Source organism: Anas acuta, chromosome 1, assembly GCF_963932015.1.
Source record: "Anas acuta chromosome 1, bAnaAcu1.1, whole genome shotgun sequence".
NCBI classification, from domain to species: Eukaryota; Metazoa; Chordata; class Aves; order Anseriformes; family Anatidae; genus Anas; species Anas acuta.
In genome coordinates, this window is record NC_088979.1 from 51,492,640 (window position 1) to 51,514,249 (window position 21,610).

Here is a 21,610-nt window from a genome sequence, read left to right on the forward strand (position 1 = left end):
TGAACAGGAAAGTTCAGATTGACAGATCAATGCTAGCCAATAATGCTAAGGACCGAAGGAATGATGTCTATCTACTGTGCAAACTGCCATCATCCAAGATCCCATTTGCTAGTGATACTGAAGTAGCAGCTCTGTAAAATTTTCTAATTTTAATTTAGCAAAAAATACCAAAAAATACCATCTGGTTGTGTCTGAATCAGAATAATGAAAGTGTCTTCAAGTAAATATTTGGTCCATGTTGAGTAGAAAAGAAGGTAATTAAATTGCCTTTTTTTTTTTTTTTTTCCATTGAGAAAGAATTCATAGCTACCAAAACTTAATTATTTTAAATATTTCCATTCCTTCAATCTGGCTGATAAGGAAATACTGGAAGAGGAATTGAGTGAATTAGCTTCCAAAGACTTATGTGCTTCACAGGTCTGTCTGTGTGTATGTAACTAGAGTTGCTTCAGTGATTCACAGTAATTCATTTAAAAGAAAGCTGGATGTACCTACACATGTAAATGAATATATGCAGCATGACTTGGTCAAGATCACAGAAAGTTTGTGACAGAGAAGGGAATTAAAACAGCTATTTCCTTAATTCCAGATCAGGTCTGTAATCATGAGCTGCCTTTGCTTCCAAGTATCCACCAAGTCCCAGCCTCTGCCAGAGACATTCTGCATCACAAGTCAGTTAATAATTTTGGCTCTGATCCACAAAAGGATTTGTATGTAAGAAACTGTGATCATCAAAATACCTACCTTGGCACCAACAGTCATCACAAAATTTAACTGGGAACCAGAAGTTCTGCTTCTGTGCATAGGCAAAGTTATCTTAGATAATTTCAAGTGGTTACAGAATGAATCAGAATGATTTGGGTGGGAAGAGACCTTAAAGATCATCTAGTTCCAACACCCCTGCCATGGGCAGGGACACCTCCCACTAGATCGTTATCTCAGATCCCGACTTCTTCCTGATTCTTTAAATTACGTTTTCTTCTTGCTAAAAACTGTATGGGACCTATCTGAAGACATACTTACAACACACTTATCAAATGTTCTGGATGAGTTCTACACCTATCATAATGGTGACAGTCAGTTTTATTTTCAAAATGGCAACTGCCACGTGTTCTGTTAATTGTCTTAAATAATTGTTCAATAGCTGAGCAATGTAACAAAATCTTTTTTCTAGTCTGGGAATAAAATTTACGGTGTTTTCCTTCTTTACTGTGATAGCTTATAGCATCTTTAAGCAAAGTTTAGTCTTACTCTTTTTGTATATAAGAGAACAAAGACCCAGTTTACACTGAATTATTTGAGGTAATCTAAATAGTCTGCTGAAACACATTATGACAGTAATGTTCAGTCGGAAAATTACTTGCTTTAAAATGTATAAGGCAGCATATATACATAAGCATACATACATATATATATATATATATATATCAACAGAGAGACAGTTTCTGTGGATAAACATTAACAAGCCTGAAAGGATTATAGTACAAATATAATATTTTTAAATCATTTGAGATACTACTAAAGATAAATATCTCTTTCTGTGGCTTTTGGAGAAGAAAAGTTTAAAGTCTTCTTCATTGATGCTATGTATTTTCAAGTGTTTTAATATCATTTTCCAGTAAAATTACAACTGTTTTAATTTTCATATCTTTATTTGGCTTTTGAATTCATATACAGCTTTGCTTCCATTCGTATTAAAGTCTATATTTTTAGTGTTTATTTTAAAATACAAATTTAAAATATAAATTTGTACTTTATTTTTTCTTGTTTGGCAACTATATTGGTAAATCCTAAAAAAACTTTAGAGCTCATCATATCATAGGAAAAAATAAATTGTGTATATATTTTCATTACTATTTGTTGCAGGAAGCACGGCCGAAAGCACGACAGACACCAGCAGAGTCAGATCATGCTCCATTTTATTGCCCGAATAGCCCAACTTTTATAGTGAATTTTACAGGGGTGGACAGTGTTTCACACAAGATTATTGGTCAAGAGCACTCAGACAAACAACTGCAAGAAAACAACCCCACCTGCAAGAAAACAACCCCCTTGTGATTAGCAGTCACATAGACCTTGTCCTTGAAGCCAGCTACTGGTAACAATATTTTTCTGAGTTCCTCAATTGGGCGATGTGGGAACACTGTCATGGGAACTTCTCATAGTTGCCCTGGTAGCTTGGTTTGCTCAGCTACAGCAAGCCATGGGATTTTTGCTGTTTCAAGAAATCCCTCAACAATTCCCCCTTCTTCTTTTGAGCAAACCAAGCCCGACACAGCAGTTTTACAAGTGACTCTTTAGCTATACTTACAACACACAATGATGATTACCACCACCATAACCCAAATCCTTAATCCCCTTGTGACTAAACCCAGCAACCATCTACACCTTGTTTCAAACAAGTCAGTGAACCATTGATTGAAAGGATTGATACCATACTGAATCTTTCTCATATGCTCTTTCAGGAAAGTAATGGATTTGTGAATTGACTCATTATGATCAGAAAGGTTTAAACAGTACATTCCCTTAAAGTCCTCACACCCATTCCTTTGAGCCAAAAGCAAGATGTCAATAGCAGCTTGATCCTGTAAAAGCAGATGTCGCAGACTATTTTGATCTGGTAACATCTCCTCAAGTATCTCTGTCGTGGCATAGGCTTGCCTCTCGGCCCAGCATTCCAATTTTTCTAAGTTGTTACGTGCGGCCGCAGATGCCACTCCAGACACTGAAATTGCTAATGCCGCTCTAGCTGCAACCCCACACAATTCGACATTATCATTGCAATCCAATGCAAGCAATGCCCATTTATGTCTGGTGATCTCACGCAACTGTAACAAGCTAGGAGCAAATACAATGAGTTTATCTAAGTAACATGGACATCTGATAGCATTTGCAGGGATACCATGCCAGGCCCCATCCCCACAAATCAGAAGCACATCAGGAGGCAAGGCCAAAGCTGTACAATTGTTCCAAACACTGTAGTTGTTACCCCTTGTCTCCATGCTATAAACTCCTAAACCCTGCTTAGCAGCGTCATTGTAATCACAGGTGTTATTTGTGTTTTTGTACTGGTATGGCCCTTTCCCGGTTCCTGTAGCAGGATTCACCTGATACCCACGGCTACGTTCACATTTGTAGCCACCTTTCAGGTTGATACAGATTTGACTACAGATACCAGGGTTTTGACATTCATCAATTCCACAGTTTCTCTTTTCTACAAAGTCAAACCCAGCTGGACAGTCACATTCATTTATGTTGCATTCCTTCAGGGGCTCATCACCCCAGTCCTTGCAGTCTCTCTGCTGGTTACACACTTTATTGGTATCTATGCATTCTCCACTTCTGCACTTGAATTTGCCAGGTCCAGAGCACTGAATAACATTGTTACAGTTTGCTTCATCAGTGCCATCCAGACAGTCTCTCACACCATTGCACTGCCTACTCCCATGGACACAGTTCCCATCTTCACATCTGAACTGGTCTGACCTGCAGGTCTGAGAAGGGCAGTTAATTTCATCACTTCCATCCTTGCAATCAGGATCTCTGTTACAGTCTTTTTCACCATCACATTTCCAGGACACCAGGATACACTGGGTTGACTGAGGACCACAGCTGATTTCATTTACCTGGCATGTTCTCATATAACACAGATCAGCAATCTCATCAGACCCATTTTCACAGTCCGGATCCCCATCACACTGCCATCTGTTTGGCACACACTGACCACTGTTGCACACAAAGTCAGATTCAGCACACGTCTTTTTCACACAAGCACTCTCATCACTGCCGTCTGAGCAGACTTCACATTTTGCTCTAGCACTGTCGGCAGCAGTGCACAGGCAGGTGAGGGCGAGCAGCAGGCAGAATGCCCCACAGCGCGGCAGTGCCTGCCGCCGCCCTGCACCTATGTCACTTATACTACTCCTATTACCCGTGCTAGTAGTGTCAGTGGCATCCTCCTGGTACCGTTTTTGTCTTTGCCGCCCCTTACTCTCCCCCTTTTCTTTTTGCCACTGACCATTCACCACAAATGGATAAGACACATGATTACTAGTTAGGAAAGAGAGTGTAACGTCTGCTATATGGCTGCAGGCAGTGCCAGCTGCAATCCTAGAAGCTGTTTGTGAAAGAGCCTGCCGGTGGTCATTTGGCAGTGTAATCTGTGTCTCTGCACTCCTGCCCTGCAATAGAGCTAAATCGTCATTAATAGTCCGTAGAATGAGGCAACCCCACGGAATGTTATCCAGAAACCAAGTTATAACACCGATCTGGGGACGAATAGTCTTTTTTGCATTGCAAGATAAACCTATTATAAAAAGAATGCCAAAGAGAAGCAGCACAGCCGCTGCTGCTGCCTCCATGGTTACGTCAGACAGGCTGCAGGGTCCTGATGTCCGCCCCTCTGCTCTGTGCCGACTCGCCACACGGTGAGGGTCGGCTGCCGTTGTCCACTGATGCCTCTGGTCTCCCGTAGCAGCTCGATCTCGGATGTCCCGCATCACACCGTGATCACGTCAATTTCCCGCGGCCCTCCGCAATTCCACGTCCCGCCGCAACTCTATTTCCCGCGGCCCTCCGCAATTCCACGTCTCGCCGCAACTCTATTTCCCGCGGCCCTCCGCAATTCCACGTCTCGCCGCAACTCTATTTCCCGCGGCCCTCCGCAATTCCACGTCCCGCCGCAACTCCGTTTCCCGCGGCCCTCCGCAATTCCACGTCTCGCCGCAACTCTATTTCCCGCGGCCCTCCGCAATTCCACGTCCCGCCGCTACTCCGTTTACCCGCGGCCCTCCGCAATTCCACGTCCCGCCGCGAAACCCCGTTTCCCACCGTTTTCACGCGTCTCTCAGCGGGAGTACCGCGTCTCACCGTGAGGCCTGTGTACCGTGTTTCCGGGCCGGTGTCCGGTCTGCTCAAGCGCCGGTCGGATGGGCGCTCCGAAGTCCCGACGGCGCGGCGAGATCGCGGCGCCGCTGGTCCCGGCGCCGCCGGTCCCGGCGCCGCTGGTCTCCTGGTCTACCTGCGTTCGGATGTGCCGGCGCCGCTGGTGTCCCGCTGCGCTGCGATGTTTGCCCCGGCGCCGCTGCGATGTCCGTGCTCGGCTGCGATGTCTGCTCCGGTGCTGCGATGTCCTGCTCCGGTGCGATGTCTGTTCAGGTCCTGTTCAGGTCTCCCACTGCGATGTCCTGTTCAGGCCCTGTTCAGGTCTCAGCCTGTTCGGGCGCCATATGTTGCAGGAAGCACGGCCGAAAGCACGACAGACACCAGCAGAGTCAGATCATGCTCCATTTTATTGCCCGAATAGCCCAACTTTTATAGTGAATTTTACAGGGGTGGACAGTGTTTCACACAAGATTATTGGTCAAGAGCACTCAGACAAACAACTGCAAGAAAACAACCCCACCTGCAAGAAAACAACCCCCTTGTGATTAGCAGTCACATAGACCTTGTCCTTGAAGCCAGCTACTGGTAACAATATTTTTCTGAGTTCCTCAATTGGGCGATGTGGGAACACTGTCATGGGAACTTCTCATAGTTGCCCTGGTAGCTTGGTTTGCTCAGCTACAGCAAGCCATGGGATTTTTGCTGTTTCAAGAAATCCCTCAACAACTATTTTAGCTAAATCACTTGATTACAAATGGATTTTAAGAATATTTTAACTGAGTTAACATATGTTAACATTTGTTAACATAGATAACAAATCTATGTTGATAAGATTTCTTATCTATTTCTTCCTCTTCTAACCTTTGTCAAGGGTTTATTTAAGCAAGAATGTATCATTTATCTGTTTTCCTACTACTAGTCACAGCCTGCATGTAGGCCTAGTGCAATCTTAAGATATGCTTCAGCACATGGAGCTAAGCTTTTTTAAACCTTATAAACTGATTCAGCCAAGGCAGTAAATAATTCTGCTAGAACTTAGTTATATGAAAGTGCATAGCAGCGGAGTGGAGTATATGTCAGTTAACATATGGTGTTGGCATGAACGACAGTAGTTGTACTGACAATAGATGAATTAAAAAATTCAGGAACCCAAAGCAATCAATTAATCGATCTGTAAATTACATGATACTGTGATGAATTTTTTTCCCTGTATAATATATGTCTGCACTTTCATCCTCCCTTGATTCTTCCTATTAGAATAAGTTATTTTGATGACCAAAGTGATTGATGAAGGTGCAGCTCCTGTACCAATAATAATGTCTGTTTTTTTTATCATAGCATGTGAGACACCAGCATTTTCTTTAATGTGATTAATATAAAGTTACACCTTCTAGGGTGTCTATGTTGACCACTATTTGCTCACAGCACTATCAGGACAATGTCTATTACTTGTTATGGGTAAGCCCCATATTAGAAAAAGAGACTTTTTTTTCCTTGATTAACTGTTTGTGGAATTTTATTTACTGTTTACTAAAATATACTCATTCATATAACATTCTATGCTCCTCCAAAATGACAGTGTACTCAGTATATAGGGACACAAGCATTTGGAAAAATGCTTTTCAAGATGTTATTATGTCATATTCTTTCCTAAGAGAGTGTACTGTACTGTACTGGTCAAACCCAGCTATGCATAGTCCCTAAAATCCTGTTAGGCACCATAACTTAAAATCTGAATGCTGATGTACTGCATCAGTTGGCCCTCATTCATCAGATCTTAGTTGAAAGACTAGCCTGTCTCCAAAAGTAGGAGCCTCTGTGTCCTACAGCCTTCTATGTCTGGTGGAGTCAAAGTCCAATACTTTCTGATCAGGTTCTTTTAGATTTTCCACACAAGGAGGTTTTAACGTTTAATACCAAATTTACTTAATACCAAATTTACTTATTTGAAGATATTCAGCATTACATGAGATTTTGATTTAGCGGAGTGAAAGAGCAATGTACTGAAATTACAACAGAAGCACAATATAGTGATTGCAACATGCAGTTGAATCATAATGTAAACATGATTGCCGTTACTGGTCTCTGTATGATCACCATCATGACACAGTTTGTCCTCAGTCACTGGGAAGGAAAATGTTGGTTAAAGCCAACTCAAGCCCAACGCCCTCTTCAAAGTTCATTTTATTAGTTGCCCAGTTTTTATACTGGGCTGAGCCATGTGTACACTCCCCACAGCCCTGTGCTGGTCTGGCTAGCTCAGGGTGACTTTACACTTTTTATTATCTCAGGGAAGGCTGTTTACACAACCTGATCACCCACTGGTATAGTCAAATATCTGAAGCAAAGATTCAGTCTTCCATGTCCTCTGCTGAGATTGGTTCAGCTTTTTCTACAGTAATTGGTAGCCATTCCTCATGTTCTTCCCTGAGTTTATTATTCTTGCCCACCTCCTCTTAGCCCTACTCCATAGCAGAGGTGTGTTGATTGTCATAAGTGCACAGATTCATGTGTTTATAAAACCCGAATCAGACTTACATGGGATACGTCTCCTTTCAAAGTTACCTCTGTCTCTTCATTCACTACAGAGGGGTGCTTGGGCCAGGGTGTATAAGAGTAGTGCTTTTAAAAAATTACTTAGTAAGGTGGAATTAACACAAGCCTGTGTGTCTCCAGACAATGACCTCCCACTGGAGAACTGTCTAAAAAGTGATAATATCATTTTTTAAAGCAGGTCAAAAGTCTTTTTTTTTTTTTTTTTCTACTTCATATTACAGTCAGCATTTGACTGCTTTATTCTACACTTTGTTCTGTTAACAGTACATTATAGCAGACTAACCCAAGAAATGGTGTGTTAAATCCCACTTCAGGGATTTGATCAATCACCATATTTGTAGTTTGTTACACATATGTGTATGTTCTCACATATATGTGCATTTCCCCAGGTATGTACATATCCAATGTATGTGTGTGTATTGGTGAATCTGTGTATATCCTTGATGGTGAAACTATCATAGGACTATATTACTTATATTATTCTCACAGCTTTGCTGTGAGAAGTTTCTGAGAACCAAAAGAAATTTTAATCTCTCTCTGTACTTGAGTAGATGCATATTTTTAGTTAGTACATTTCTTGGGATTATTAACTTAGTAGTAGTCAGATCCTGCTGGGATTTTTTTTTTTTTTTCCTACTAAATATTAAGATGTTTATTGGGATAAACTTTTGAAATTTTGCTCTAAGTGTAAGGATCTCAACTGGGTGTTGATAATATAAGATCTGCAATTATTATAGTAAGTGGAAAATAAACACAGTTGATTTTTTATCATGTTTTATACTATGCTTACCATGAGATTTGACTGAGGTAGTAGTATTCCCTACTCTGACTTCCTACAGGTAAATTTTATACCTGTTTAAAACAGTTTTATGTTAAGCTATTTTTTTTTTCTAATTATTTGATTAAAAAGGTAGAAGAAAGAAAGCACAAAAACAAAACATTTAAAATACAAAAAGCATTTTTTTGTTTTTGGCTTTTTGACTTCATGTTCAGGAAAAAAAAAAGTTCATGTTTAGGAAAAAAAAAAAAAAAAGTGTTATTTTCCCCCCATAACCAAAAACGTGTAGTGGCAAACCAACAGAGAATAGGAAAACTACCTTTTTCTATGTAACTCAAGTGGCAGCATCAACAGAAGTAATACTGATGAAGTTCTTGCTTGACTCTGATTAGGTTAGGTAGAATTGAAAACTTTTGGATCCATTTTTTATCAGTCACTCTATAATTATTGTAAGATGTCATAGGTTTCTTTCTGCAGAAATCAGAAGTCATGAGTTAACATTGTTTTCAGTGTCAAGCTGTTATCTTCCATCAAAAAACAATGCACAACAATAGACAAAACCTTCTCCATTCCTGTTATTTATGCCTGTACATGCAATCTTTTTCTCTTCTTTAATGTGGCTTGACAAAATGGGTTGTCATGATGGTAAAAAACGTAATTTCTAATAACTCCTATGCCATTTTTTTATCTCTTGCAAATTTTTCATTTTCCAGACATTTGTAAATCACATAGGTTCAAGAATATGGAATTACATTCTCCTTAGTTACACAAATCCTTCATTTCAATTTTTCATCAGATCTATCTAAAATATTGTCTATTCCAATTATATTATTATTTTAACTTAACTAAATGGCTTTTTAAAATTCCCAATTGTGAACCAGTACAGATATCAGGACCACACCTAACTAGTACACAGTTGCAGTTTAAACCCGGTAGGTTTAACTTCACCCTCTCCCTCCTCAACAGAACAGAGGGGGAAAGTATGACAAAAAATCTCATGGGTCAAGATAAGGACAAGAAGATCACTGGTTACTGTCACAGGTGAAACTGACATGTCGTGGAGAAGATTAGTTTAATTTATTGCCAATTAACAACAAAATAGTGGGAACTAAAAGCAAACTAAAAACACCCTCTGCCCCTGTTCTAGCATGGCGTCCCTCCCACAGGATGCCATTCCTCCCAAACTGATCCTGCGGGGGCTGCCCACAGGCAGCAGCTTTTCAAGAAGTGCTTCCACATGGCTCCGGACCACAGGGTCCATCCCCCAGAAGCAAACTGCTCCAGCATGGGTCCCCCACAGGCAGCAGCTCCCCCAAACCCTTGCTCCTGCGTGGGCTCCCCTCCACGGGCTGCAGCTCCAGCCTGGGGCCTGCTCCTGCAGGGGCTCTCCATGGGCTGCAGCCTCCTCCAGGCCACGTCCACCTGCTCCACCGGGGGCTCCTCCACGGGCTGCAGTGTGGAGATCTGCTCCATGTGGGACCCATGGGCTGCAGGGGGACAGCCTGCTCCACCAGGGGCATCTCCACAGGCTTCAGGGGATTTCTGCTCGAGCGCCAGGAGCCCTCCTGCCCTCCTTCTGCACTCACCTTGGTGTCTGCAGGGCTGGTTTTCACTCCCCTCTCCCAGCTGCTGTTGCACAGCAGCTTTTTTGTTGTTGTTGTTGTTTGTTTTGTTTTGTTTTGTTTTGTTTCTCAAATCTGCTCTCCCAGAGGCATAGCCAACATTTCTCACTGGTTCAGCTCTGGCCACAGCAGATCACTTTTGGAGCTCACTGGAGCTGGCTGTGATCTGACATGCGGCAGCTTCATGTGCTGCTATTACAGAGGTCACCATTGCATCAACCCTCTGCTACCAATACCTTGCCACCTAAACCCAGTATGTATGCATTTTTATCTTTGTACCTTATCCCCAGTTAACATGGGTAAAAAACACTGTAAATATAGTTTATATGCCTATACCGTTTTGCTAGATGTCACCAGGACTTAATTTTTCATTCTTTCATTTCTATAATTTAGAAGACTTATAACATCAAGAAAGGTGTCTTGATATATGCTGTATTTATTCAAACATTAGCCACAGATGTTTTCAGAGATTTTGCCCTTCAACACCGGCTGAGCCAATAACTTGATCGTTTTATGAAGTGCTGGGAATCTGCCTTATTGCAAGTCACATCATATCTTCCTGGCCTTCTGCAGACAAACCTACAGTCATTTAACTTGTGCACAGAGCTGGCTGGAGGCCAGTAAACTTCAATCCAAAAGCTGTGCATCTTTGTTAGCACGGTGCTGTACTCTCATTAGGATTACCATATTAGCTTGAGCTCACAATCCTCAGATCAGGGCTGGCTGGCATCCATCCAACTTGGAGCACAGGCAAAGGAGGCATGCAAGACCCAGAGGGTAATACTGAAAATTAAAAACAAAAAATAAAATCACATATGAAAGTTACACAGATATTAAAAAGAATAATAATAATCAAAGGGTTAAATTTAAGTGTGACCTTTCTTTAAATAACAAATAAATTAAACTGTCCCATTCAATATAGATGTTAGAAACTGCTGTATATGTTTAGGTTAGTGTTAGTTTATAACTACAGATAAATATGTTCGGGTTTTCTACTGGTGGTCTGGAATTCATAACACTGACTTTCAGTTTAGTAAGGTACTAAACCTTACAGTTTAGTAAGGTGTGCTGTTTGCAGTAAGTATCTAGGATGACCTGAGTGGATCAGGCAGATATAGCATGGGAGATCTGCACAACTCTGAAGCAACAGCTGTTGACCAGATGTGATACTCAATGTCATCTTGAATAGCACTAGACACCCATGTTTAGACAATTCAATCAATACAATTAATGTTGTTTACAAAGTGATTCAGATGATGAAATGTAGTTTTCAGCCTTATGCTGAGGTGATCTGCTTTCTAAGCTCTGCTGAGAGGGATCACTATATCTCCAGGGTGCAATTCAGTTCCTTGGCAGTATGATAGTGGAGATAGACTCAGAAATGTTGCACGGCCTTTAGGGTACCTCTGTTTGTCTGGAGGAGCTGCTTGAAGTTAGTCTACATATTTGTTTGAGTTTCTCATTTAGGGGCTGACTTCCCACCAAAATATTTTAGAACTGCATATTAATCATTTTATTAGTATAATATGTTTAGTTCATAAAGATATTTTATATTGTAACATATTTCCAGTGCAAATTCTTTGGTCTTATTTCAAAAGGTTCACTATATTAATTAAATAGCGAAACATTCTGGATTACTTTGAACACCCTTTAATGAATTAATATCTTTGGCTCAATGTTGTATGTCATGTCAGCTCAGGATCAAGCATTTGAAATGTTTGTGGGGTTCAGACATGGGAACATTTATGACACAGAGTCTATTAAACCAAAGGGTATGCTGTCTTTTGTGCCTTCTTCCAGTTAACAGTGGCCTGTTACATACATGTATGTTGATGAAATCTGCATGGGTCTCACGCAGGGTTTGCTTGAGGTACTTGGACATCAGTGCCTTTCACTGTTGGGCACCTACGTGCCATGCCAGAAGGGTGCAGGTCTCTAGCCCCTCTGTCAGATATGAAACCTGTTCTGCCTATGGAAAACATTCTCGGCATTTGAAGTGTCACTAGACACTTGTGTGTGAGAATTTGAACTGTATCCTAGATGTCTGCAGCTGAGCTAAGGCACACTAGGTTCAGTGTATAGCTGAAGGAGATAAATAACACTTCTGGACATGTTCGATCTTCTAATTAAAGGAAAAGGAAATCTAAACAATTAGTGCAGAACTAGCTAAGTGAAATGACCTACAAGCTTTTCAGAAAGCGTTTAGCTCTTTAGGAAATCAAATCTAAGCTCAGTGTGTGGCCAAGTTTATGACTGAATGATCCATGCAATTTACAAGCTAAACCTGTGAGTGTTAACTTTGGAGAGACACTGTGAAGCTCTCAAAACTATTCCATTCCTTTTTGATTTTATGTTCCATAGATCACAATGTGGGCTGCAATATAATAAAGCTTGGTGGCTGAAACCATTCCAGAAGCAATTAAAAATTAATGAATAACCACAGAGAAAGGCAAGCAGAAATGCTCCATCAGTGGTCCATATTAGCAAAGCACTTCCTAGTCACAAGTTTCTCAAGTCAATCCCTCAGTGACCAAACTTTTCAAGATGCGTTTTCAGAGAGAAATACATGTACAGCAACTGACCTTGCTTTTCCATCCATTTCCCTCAATGCTTGCTTCTGTGACAGGTCTCCTTCACATATGAACCTTGCTGTAGTGTTGGCTTCCAGGTGCTATTTATTTATCACAGTCTGTGATTAATAACTAAACAAAATGAAGCTCAAACTAAAAATGGTAAAGAATTCATTAAGCTGTTGTCCCATCCTTAGGAGAAAAACTGACAAAGCAAAGTTAATACATAGCTTACATTGTGTGTTTGTTTTTTTTTTTTTTTTTTTTTAATTCGTTTAATTAATTAATTAATTAATTTTCTTTGGGTTTAATTATGTTACCACCAGGTAAAAAAAAATAAAGGAAGGGCGAGGCGAGGCGAGGCGAGGCGAGGCGAGGCGAGGCGAGGCGAGGCGAGGCGAGGCGAGGCGAGGCGAGGCGAGGCGAGGCGAGGCGAGGCGAGGCGAGGCGAGGCGAGGCGAGGCGAGGCGAGGCGAGGCGAGGCGAGGCGAGGCGAGGCGAGGCGAGGCGAGGCGAGGCGAGGCGAGGCGAGGCGAGGCGAGGCGAGGCGAGGCGAGGCGAGGCGAGGCGAGGCGAGGCGAGGCGAGGCGAGGCGAGGCGAGGCGAGGCGAGGCGAGGCGAGGCGAGGCGAGGCGAGGCGAGGCGAGGCGAGGCGAGGCGAGGCGAGGCGAGGCGAGGCGAGGCGAGGCGAGGCGAGGCGAGGCGAGGCGAGGCGAGGCGAGGCGAGGCGAGGCGAGGCGAGGCGAGGCGAGGCGAGGCGAGGCGAGGCGAGGCGAGGCGAGGCGAGGCGAGGCGAGGCGAGGCGAGGCGAGGCGAGGCGAGGCGAGGCGAGGCGAGGCGAGGCGAGGCGAGGCGAGGCATAAAATCCCTTTGTATATAAGAAAAGGTGATCAACCTTAAGTTCTTAAAAATTGTTCAGGCACAAGAGTATACCAGTAGTCTGGTAAAGAACAATGCCAGTAGGATTTTTAGTAAGGAGCAAAATCTGACCTGGCAAGTGAAAGCTTTCCATGACCTTTCAGGCCTACAAATAGGAATATGGGGGACAAGGTGGGATTTGTGCTCAACTGCTACTTAGAGCTAAAGTAAGACAATATTGCTATCCAGAATTTTGGTTGTCTGGAAAGACAGGCTGTCTGCTATTCAGACAATGAGAATGTATCTCATGGAAGGATTTCAGGGCTATGCCAATGAGGCTGTGCAGTAACTATGCATACACTTAAAGAACAGTTGACCTGAAACAAACAAACAAAATTTCCCCAAAAATTATTTGCAAGGATGAAGCACAGAACAGACTCATGAGCAGGAGTGAAGAGAACATGTTTTTAGAAAAGTAGAGTTAGCCATATGAGACAAATTGAAGACTGAAGAGAACTAGCAGTTAAAATTCAGATCACCATTAATCATATTGGAAAATATCAAAATTAAGTAAAAACCAGAAATGTAGAATTACAAGCTATGTTTTTCTGAGGGACAAAAGTTTTATTTATGAAGCAGTTTTGGAATCACACTTCCAGAAAATGAATCAGAAAGTAAACTTCCTTATGTCATATTTGCATTCTGAAAATTACTCCATCAATATTACGAAGTTTTCAAAAAAGCTGTTAGTCACTCTGAAAGTTATTTGGTAGATTTATTTAACCTTACATACAAGCAGAAAGTAAGCACTGTTAACTTATTTTATTGAAAAAAAGGTATTAAAGGGCTTGAGGTAGGTACCAGAACAGAAATGCACGTATTTTCCCCAAAGTATATACCCTGCACTTCTCAGGCCAAGCTTTAGATTAAGAGATTCCAGGGACTGTGAAAAGAAATGTGATTTGAATATATATATAATTAATGACTTTATCACAATTCCTTCTGTGTAGTTGCTGTCTAGTTAGATCCTTGGTATATTCATAAAGTGAGTTGAGAATTATGTATCAGTGATACTTTTGAGTTCAGGGTTTTTTTTCGTACTTTATATACAGCACTTTCTGTCAGTCTTTGATATCACTAGGCAAGCTACTTTCAGTTTGGATGCATTGAATCAAATCTCACGTCTACCGTGCTGGAGGGCTTAGGGTGGTGTTTGGCAGCATATAGGAGAATTTAAGATAATTTAAGGAGAATTTAAGATTTATGCTTAACAATGAGCTTCAAGTGTTTGAATATCCTGTTTAACTGCAGCCAAGGAACCCATTCTCAAAGAACCTCATACTTAGAGCCTGGCCCACTTAGTATCCAGCTTTAAGGGTGTATTTTAGAGCTGGCACTATAATCTTTTAGCCTGTGTAACATGTTCACCAAGGTCTTCATGCATCTCAACTACTATACGAAATCACAGAATTAAAAACTAGCTGACAAGCTAATATGTGTTCTTATTAGAAATAGGTGAGTGTAAACAAAACTTGTCTTATGAAATAGTTTTATATGGAAAAGCATTGTTTGTCAAAAAAAACCCTTTCATTTTATTCTTTTTTTCTCTGTGGTCTAGTCCATTGGAGACCCCATTGCCCTGCCCAGCTTTCTGCTGTCTCTTATGATTTGCAGAGTTCTGGGTTGCCCTTCTTAGTACCTGTGTGCTTCACTGGCCATTTTATTATGTGGTTGACCTCCCAAATACAAAGTAATAGTCACTGTATTCTTCCAAGGATGCCACTCTATGAAGCAGTTCATTCATTCGTAGGTATAGCCTGCAACATGCCTGGCAGTTTACAAAAAAAAAAAAAAAAAGCAAAATTTGGAGGCTGCTTAGCATCCTGTCCTATTTAAGAAACTTTCTGCTCAAATCCACTGAGATCCACTGAGAAAACTAATGTGTAAAGTGGTCTACTTTTTGAATCAGTTGTTCAACTTTCTGACTGTTTTAATTAATGAAAAAGTAGCCAAATATTTGGTAGCAGGCTGAGAATTTTATGGAAAAAAATATCTTTGGTTACAAACCTAAAAAACCTGCATTTTTCAACATTCTTCAAATCTGAAATAAAATTTACACACAAAAAATAAGGACTAATCTTTCTAATGAGGGAAGTCACAGTTACCACACAGTTGCAATGATTAGTCTGAACCTTACTGTTCAATTATACACAGCTGTATATGTGAGTAAGACTGTAATGATAAGAATATAATAGTCAATGCATTGTCGTTCACATGATCACAAGATGGCTAAGTCTGGAAGAGACCTCTGGAGATCATCTAGCCCAACCACCCTACTCAAGCAGGGCCACCTAGAACCACTTGCTCAGGACCCCGTCTACATGGCTTTTGAAGATCTCCAAGGACAGAGGCTCCACATCTCTTCTGGACAACCTGTGCCAGTGCTTGGCCACCTTTACAATAAAAAAAAAAGTATTTCCTGATGTTCAGACAATCTCCTGTGTTCCTGTTTGTGCCCACTGGTTCTTGTTCTGTCACTGGGCACCACTGAAAATGGCCTGTCTGTCCTCTTTGCAACCTCCTTTCAGATATTTAAACACATTGATAAGATCCCATTGGAGCCCTCTCTTCTCCTGGCTGGACTGTCCCAACTCTTTCAGCCTTTCCTCATTTGTGGGATGCTCCACTCCGTTAATCATCTTGGTGGCCTTTTGTTGAACTCTCTTCAGTAGCTCCATGTCTCTCTTGTCCTGGGGAGCCTAGAACTGGACTCAGTCTGCCAGGTGCAACCTCACCAGTGCTGGGTAGAAGGGAAGGATTGTTGAACCTTGACTTGTTGCACCACTTTGCTGCAAGGAGGGCACATTCTTCAGGAGGGAATTCTTCACTGTAAGGGTAGTGAGGCACTGACACTGGTTGCCCAGAGAAGCTGTGGATGCCCCATCCCTGGAGGTGTTCAAGGCCAGGCTGGATGGGGCCTTGTCCAAGTTGATCAAGTGGGTGGCATCCCTGCCTATGGCAGGCGGGTTGGAGTTAGATAGTCTTTAAGATCCCTTCCAACCTGAGCCATTCTAGGATTCTTTCAGAAGACGACACATCCTTACTATTTTGGATGTCAAAACTGTTTACCAAAAACTTCTGTTTTTGGTAAACCTCACATACAAATATATACCTATACAAAGGTATATATTTTTGCAACACAAAATTCATTTAATGTTTTCAGACTTGTAATACTTGCTGCAGGGTGCTGTTTCCCTGAAGAACAGTTTTGGCAACAGTTTGACCCCATTTTCTTTCCTTCTTTTGGCAGCTTCTCCCTTAGGGAAGACAGGCTGTTTGACTTACATTATCCTTGAACCCCTTGTTACTTACTTGACATTAATTTCTGTAACTAAGGCAATATCTCAAGTGAAGTTAAAAATCAAATCTCTGAGAATAACATTGTCTGGATTGATTCTCCCTTTAGACTGCACACTAAGCAGTCACACAGAGCTTCACTCCAGACACTTCTAAACTTACAGCAGACAATAGACTTCTCCTTTTGATCCCAAAGGATGAAAGTGGAACCCTTCTTCTATTAGGAAGAGTTTAGCTTCCAGCAGTCCATTACAATCTGTATAAATTTCTTATAAGTTTGTCCTTCAATTTGTCAGGATCTACTGAGTATTTCAGTAAATGAAATACTTCAAGCTTCATTAGGAAGAAAAAGAAAGATAAAAGCTTGCCATTAGCTGCACTGTTTTCTAGAATGCACTGAACTGCATGTGCCAGAAAAAAAAATCAAAGTTCTTTGATATCCTGCTGCTGCTCAGATACACAGTTCCCATTACTGGAATATCTAGAAGCATCATAATATTTAACTTTCTTCACTGTCTTTTCATTTTACCTGCCATGACACAGGTATGTAAGAGTTACTATGATTTTAGAAATGGAAATCTGGAAAGCTGAGGCAATAATAAGCTTGCTGCAGAAGCCCTATGACTTCATCATGAGCACCCCAAGGCTAATGCAAATGACATTCATTTCAGTTTAGTTATTTAAACAGTATAATGTGCAGGCTAGTTGTTTAAGAGATATGTCCAGCAGAGATGGAGAGGTCATAACTTCATCTTACCATAGGTGCTAAATTTCCACCAAAGCCTTGGCTCTTCTTTATTATTTTTTTTTGCTCTCTTCCCCGACTCTGACTATAGGGGAAGTTTGATCAATAGGTCCTTAAGGAGTAGGTGCCTTATTTTTAAATAGTTAAAGATAGGATGTGCAGGATGATAGGATTTTCAGTACAAATGAAAGTCATTTTGTCATATTTCTTCTTATAGGGGCATTCTCAGATGAAAATGATGTCATATTTGTCTGAAGTCTCTATTTTGCTAGGTTTTGGGGGAATGGGAAGAAAAATGTGAAACTGAGTCACTGTCATATTTTTGTTGTATTATGTTTATCACTGAGTGAAACAAAGAGCAACTAATGAGAACCAGCTATTTTCATTAGGTCTTCATAGTATGATCTTCTTTACCCTTCTGTAAAAAATATTTTTGCTGCTGTTGTACAGTGAACTGTTATTCACCAAAGAGAAAATGAATATATATAACTACATTCACTCATTTAGATCTAAAATAAAACAATAACTCAATGTGATAAGGGAAATTTGTAAATTTATTTGGTTTTTGAAAAGAGACAGAAAAAGGAGAGGTTATGAAGAAAGGTAGAGCTCAGCGATATGATTTAGTGGAGGACTTGTTAGTGTTAAGTCAGAGGTTGGGCACGATAATTTTGAGGTCTCTTCCAACCTAGAAATTGATTCTGTGATTCTGTGAAAAACAAAAGGTTTATTAAAGCTCTTAAACCTCCAATGCAATCACTAACTTTAAATAATTTAATATTAGTTATGAAGGGGGTACTAGCTCGCATACATATATATGTATGCATATATATATGTATATATATATATAACCTATATATATATGTTATGCACACAAAGGAAGAAGAATTTCTTGTTTTTAAAGAAACATTAAAAGATGGTGCTACATTATACATGGGTGCAAGTACAGTCAGGATGAAATGTGGAAAACACCGAAACATCCTCAAAAGTGTTTTTATCCCTTCTTATGTTCCCTGTACTATACAGTGGTTATATTTTTCCTATATTTTTTTTCTGATATAAAAACGTATAATCTAAAATATGCTTGTGTAGTATTGATATGATTTTGTCTAACAACATTTGAGATGAAGGATAATAAGCATGTTCAAATATCTTCTTAGTGCATTCACACCCAACCCTTTAACCTTCTACAGACTCTTCAGCTGACTACTCTGATAAAAGTCTCTTCTGAAATTGGAGCTCCTCATGCATACAGCAGTGTCTTTGAATATGACTTTATTTAAAGTCTGCATTTTTTGTGATTTGTCCTGAAATGCTTTAAAAATTTCCTACCATCACGGATAGTAAAAAGCATCAAGAATTAAGAAAGTTAATGCAGCTATATTTATCTTTGGTATAAGACCAGTTAAAGACTAGTACCGAATGAGACTGTTACTCAATTGCAATTTATGATGTTCAAAATAGCTTTTAAATTCCCATAGAGATTAACTAAGACAAGCACATAACACATATTAAATTGTAATGCTCATTTCTGTTGTTTAATAGAATACAGTATACTCTAGAATTTCTGACCTGTACCACTGTACGTGTCTTTAACAAGCTATTCACTGTACTCTAAGAAGTGGTAATGCAGGCATTTTGCAATTCAGGTAACATGCATTCAGGAGAGGCACTGTGAATTACAAAGCTCTGATAAGAATACAGTTATGGGTTAGTAGCTGAACAAACTTCTAATTGTTGAGAAAACACTTTTTCCGTAATTTGTGTGATATCCTTTGTAGGAAAATGAAACCAATCCAAACTGTGTATTAATACAGTTGTGGACTGATTTTCTTCCCATACAGGTGTATAAGAAGACAGCATGCTTGAGTAAGTGTAAAACTGGTTTAAATGAAGATACAATTATGTGTCCTGAAGAGAGTGTCATATTGTCTAGGATTTTGCAGTATTAAAACCGAGAATGTCTTAGATGAAAATGTTTTATTTGTGAAAAAAAAAAGTATAAAAACACCCCACAACTAATATGAAGAACATAGGAGTCATAAAACATTTAAGATGAAAAACACAATGTGTTCGATACATATCATCAATTCCTAGTTGGCAGCATTGTCGTTCGTGCACATTCAGATAAACTGGGATGATACAATTAATCCAATGCCACAGAGATGAATCAGTGACTTATATGGACTGATTATTAATCTACCAATATTTTGCTAACTCTTAGTGTATTCTGCCAACAAAGAGGGACATTAAAAAGCAGCTTTACCACCACAGGGAATTTCACTGTTGAGAATAAATGGGAAGATCTATCAAGTGGCTCATGTGAGGGGGTTTGCTGAAATTGCATTTCACTTGGCATTGCACAGCAACTTAGGCTGATTCCTTCATTTGACCTTTGTTTGCTGAGTGACTTTCTTTTCTTTTGTCAATAATGTTATTCAAGTTTATTATCTGCTTGATAGTCCTTCACCATAACTTAACTGTCATTTTGTGGTTATTTTCCATAAATAACTTCAGAAAAACCAAACCACTCAATAACAAAGAATGGATTGTGGGATTGCACCTTTGACATGATTTGTATTTGAGTAACTCCCACGTTGCTGTAAGATAAATATTGACCATGTCAGCATTGTGTCAGGTATCAGTCCCAAACTTATCAGGTACATTCCAAGTCTCTAGTAGATACTTCGGTTTGTGTCCTGAAGCGTCATGTTGGAGAAAATATGAAATGTCAGACTTTTGTCTCCACGGTTTTGTGTCCTATCTAACGCCATAGTTACATGACCCTTTTGCCATTTCCAAGCAGAGCTTTTCTTAATTCCTATGCGGAAGCAGGTTTCCCAATTTTAGACTAATTAGGCATATCAAAGCTTCGTATTTCCAAGTTGATTATATTGTTTCTCCAAGATAATTCCTTTTGTTTTGCCAGCTATCTGCTGTAAACATTTATGTGCTTGTTTATGATAATTAACATATCTCTTTTCATTGCTCAATTAAGTGAAGTTATGGTAGAATTATTACAGTAATAGGAAGATTTCAAGAATACTACAAGGTGGAGATATTGTTGTCCTTGGATATGTAGAATTAGCATACTTGCATATGTCTTCTGTTTAGTTATTTTCTATTGTAGTAAGAATTTATTTTCTCAGTTGTAAATGTGACTTACCCAAGGCACCTAGTTTGAATGAAATATCTGTCTCAAAGCTCACCTTCAGTTCTTTTCTCTTCAGCAGAGCTTGCAATTACTAGAACATATTTATTTATTAAGGAGCACTGCATATTGATAGTGATTCCCTCTCAGATTCCTCTTCTCTTGCCTCAGTGTAGAATTTGGAGATCATTGGAGTGAAAAACTCTCCCATTTTCCTTAAATGATTTTGGGTGTGCAACACCTGATAGAGTTTAAGCTTCTCATTGGCAGAATAGTGCTGTTATTTAGGGTGTTTTGTCTTGTTCTTTGTGGAGCTCATTTTGCAGCACAGATAGATGATACGTAGATAATTATTACAGTTGTTACCATTAATTGAAGACCAATTTCCAAGTACAATTGCTGTCTCTGATAACTAGGTATAAAATATTTTGATGGGTTTTCTGATGCTTCTTTTGCAATAGTATTTGCTTTTACAAAACTCTCTATATGCTAAACAAAGCCAGCCAACACCCCTGTCCACGCTCCAAGTGTTTTTAATGATTGAAGTGATTCTTTGATTTGTTGAGCTTTATTAATTAAAATTTGGACTACTAAACGCTCTTATACTTTTTTTTTTTTTTTTTTTTTCTGTACATGTTTAATTTTTGACTAGTATTCAGGTAATGGTTGATTTCTCAATTAAAAGTTACCTGTAATCTTGAAGTGTACAGCAGTTATGAAGCTGTTAGCAATAGCAGGTGTAAAACAGCAGTTATCAGCAATCATAAAGCAAGGAAGCTAGGAAGGAGTTATTTTAATATATATATATATATACCAATTTGAAATTAAATGGAAAAGAAAAAAAATTAAAAAAAAAAGAAGTAGACATACTGTGTTCATACTTTCCTAAACCACAATGAGACTATATAAACTATATAAATACAGGTGCTTGCTTGTAATTTTGAATGCCAGCAGCCTAAGCTGTGAAGTAATTTAGTATTCAACTGAAGTGAGAAGCTGAATGAAACAAGTCCTTTAGCATTCAATACCTTCTTTTCCACACTAGAACATGAAAACAAGAAAACACAGTTTGTGAAAGAGGCACATATT

The 21,610-nt window shown here is 39.8% G+C and overlaps 2 protein-coding genes across 4 annotated transcripts in view; one reads left to right on the top strand and one right to left on the bottom strand.

The window, feature by feature from the left end:
• The window catches only part of GPC5 (glypican 5), a 730,379-nt gene that overhangs the window by 214,636 nt on the left and 494,133 nt on the right, over nt 1-21,610 (top strand). The gene's annotated exons all lie outside the window — the stretch shown is intronic.
• LOC137854019 (uncharacterized) lies at nt 1,983-4,928 on the bottom strand. The gene is made up of 2 exons (XM_068676958.1): nt 4,819-4,928; nt 1,983-4,556 (listed from the first exon to the last, which is right to left on the bottom strand). Exon 2 carries the CDS (start codon nt 4,497-4,499, stop codon nt 2,298-2,300), a length of 2,202 nt encoding a protein of 733 aa, XP_068533059.1. The 5' UTR covers nt 4,500-4,556; nt 4,819-4,928; the 3' UTR covers nt 1,983-2,297.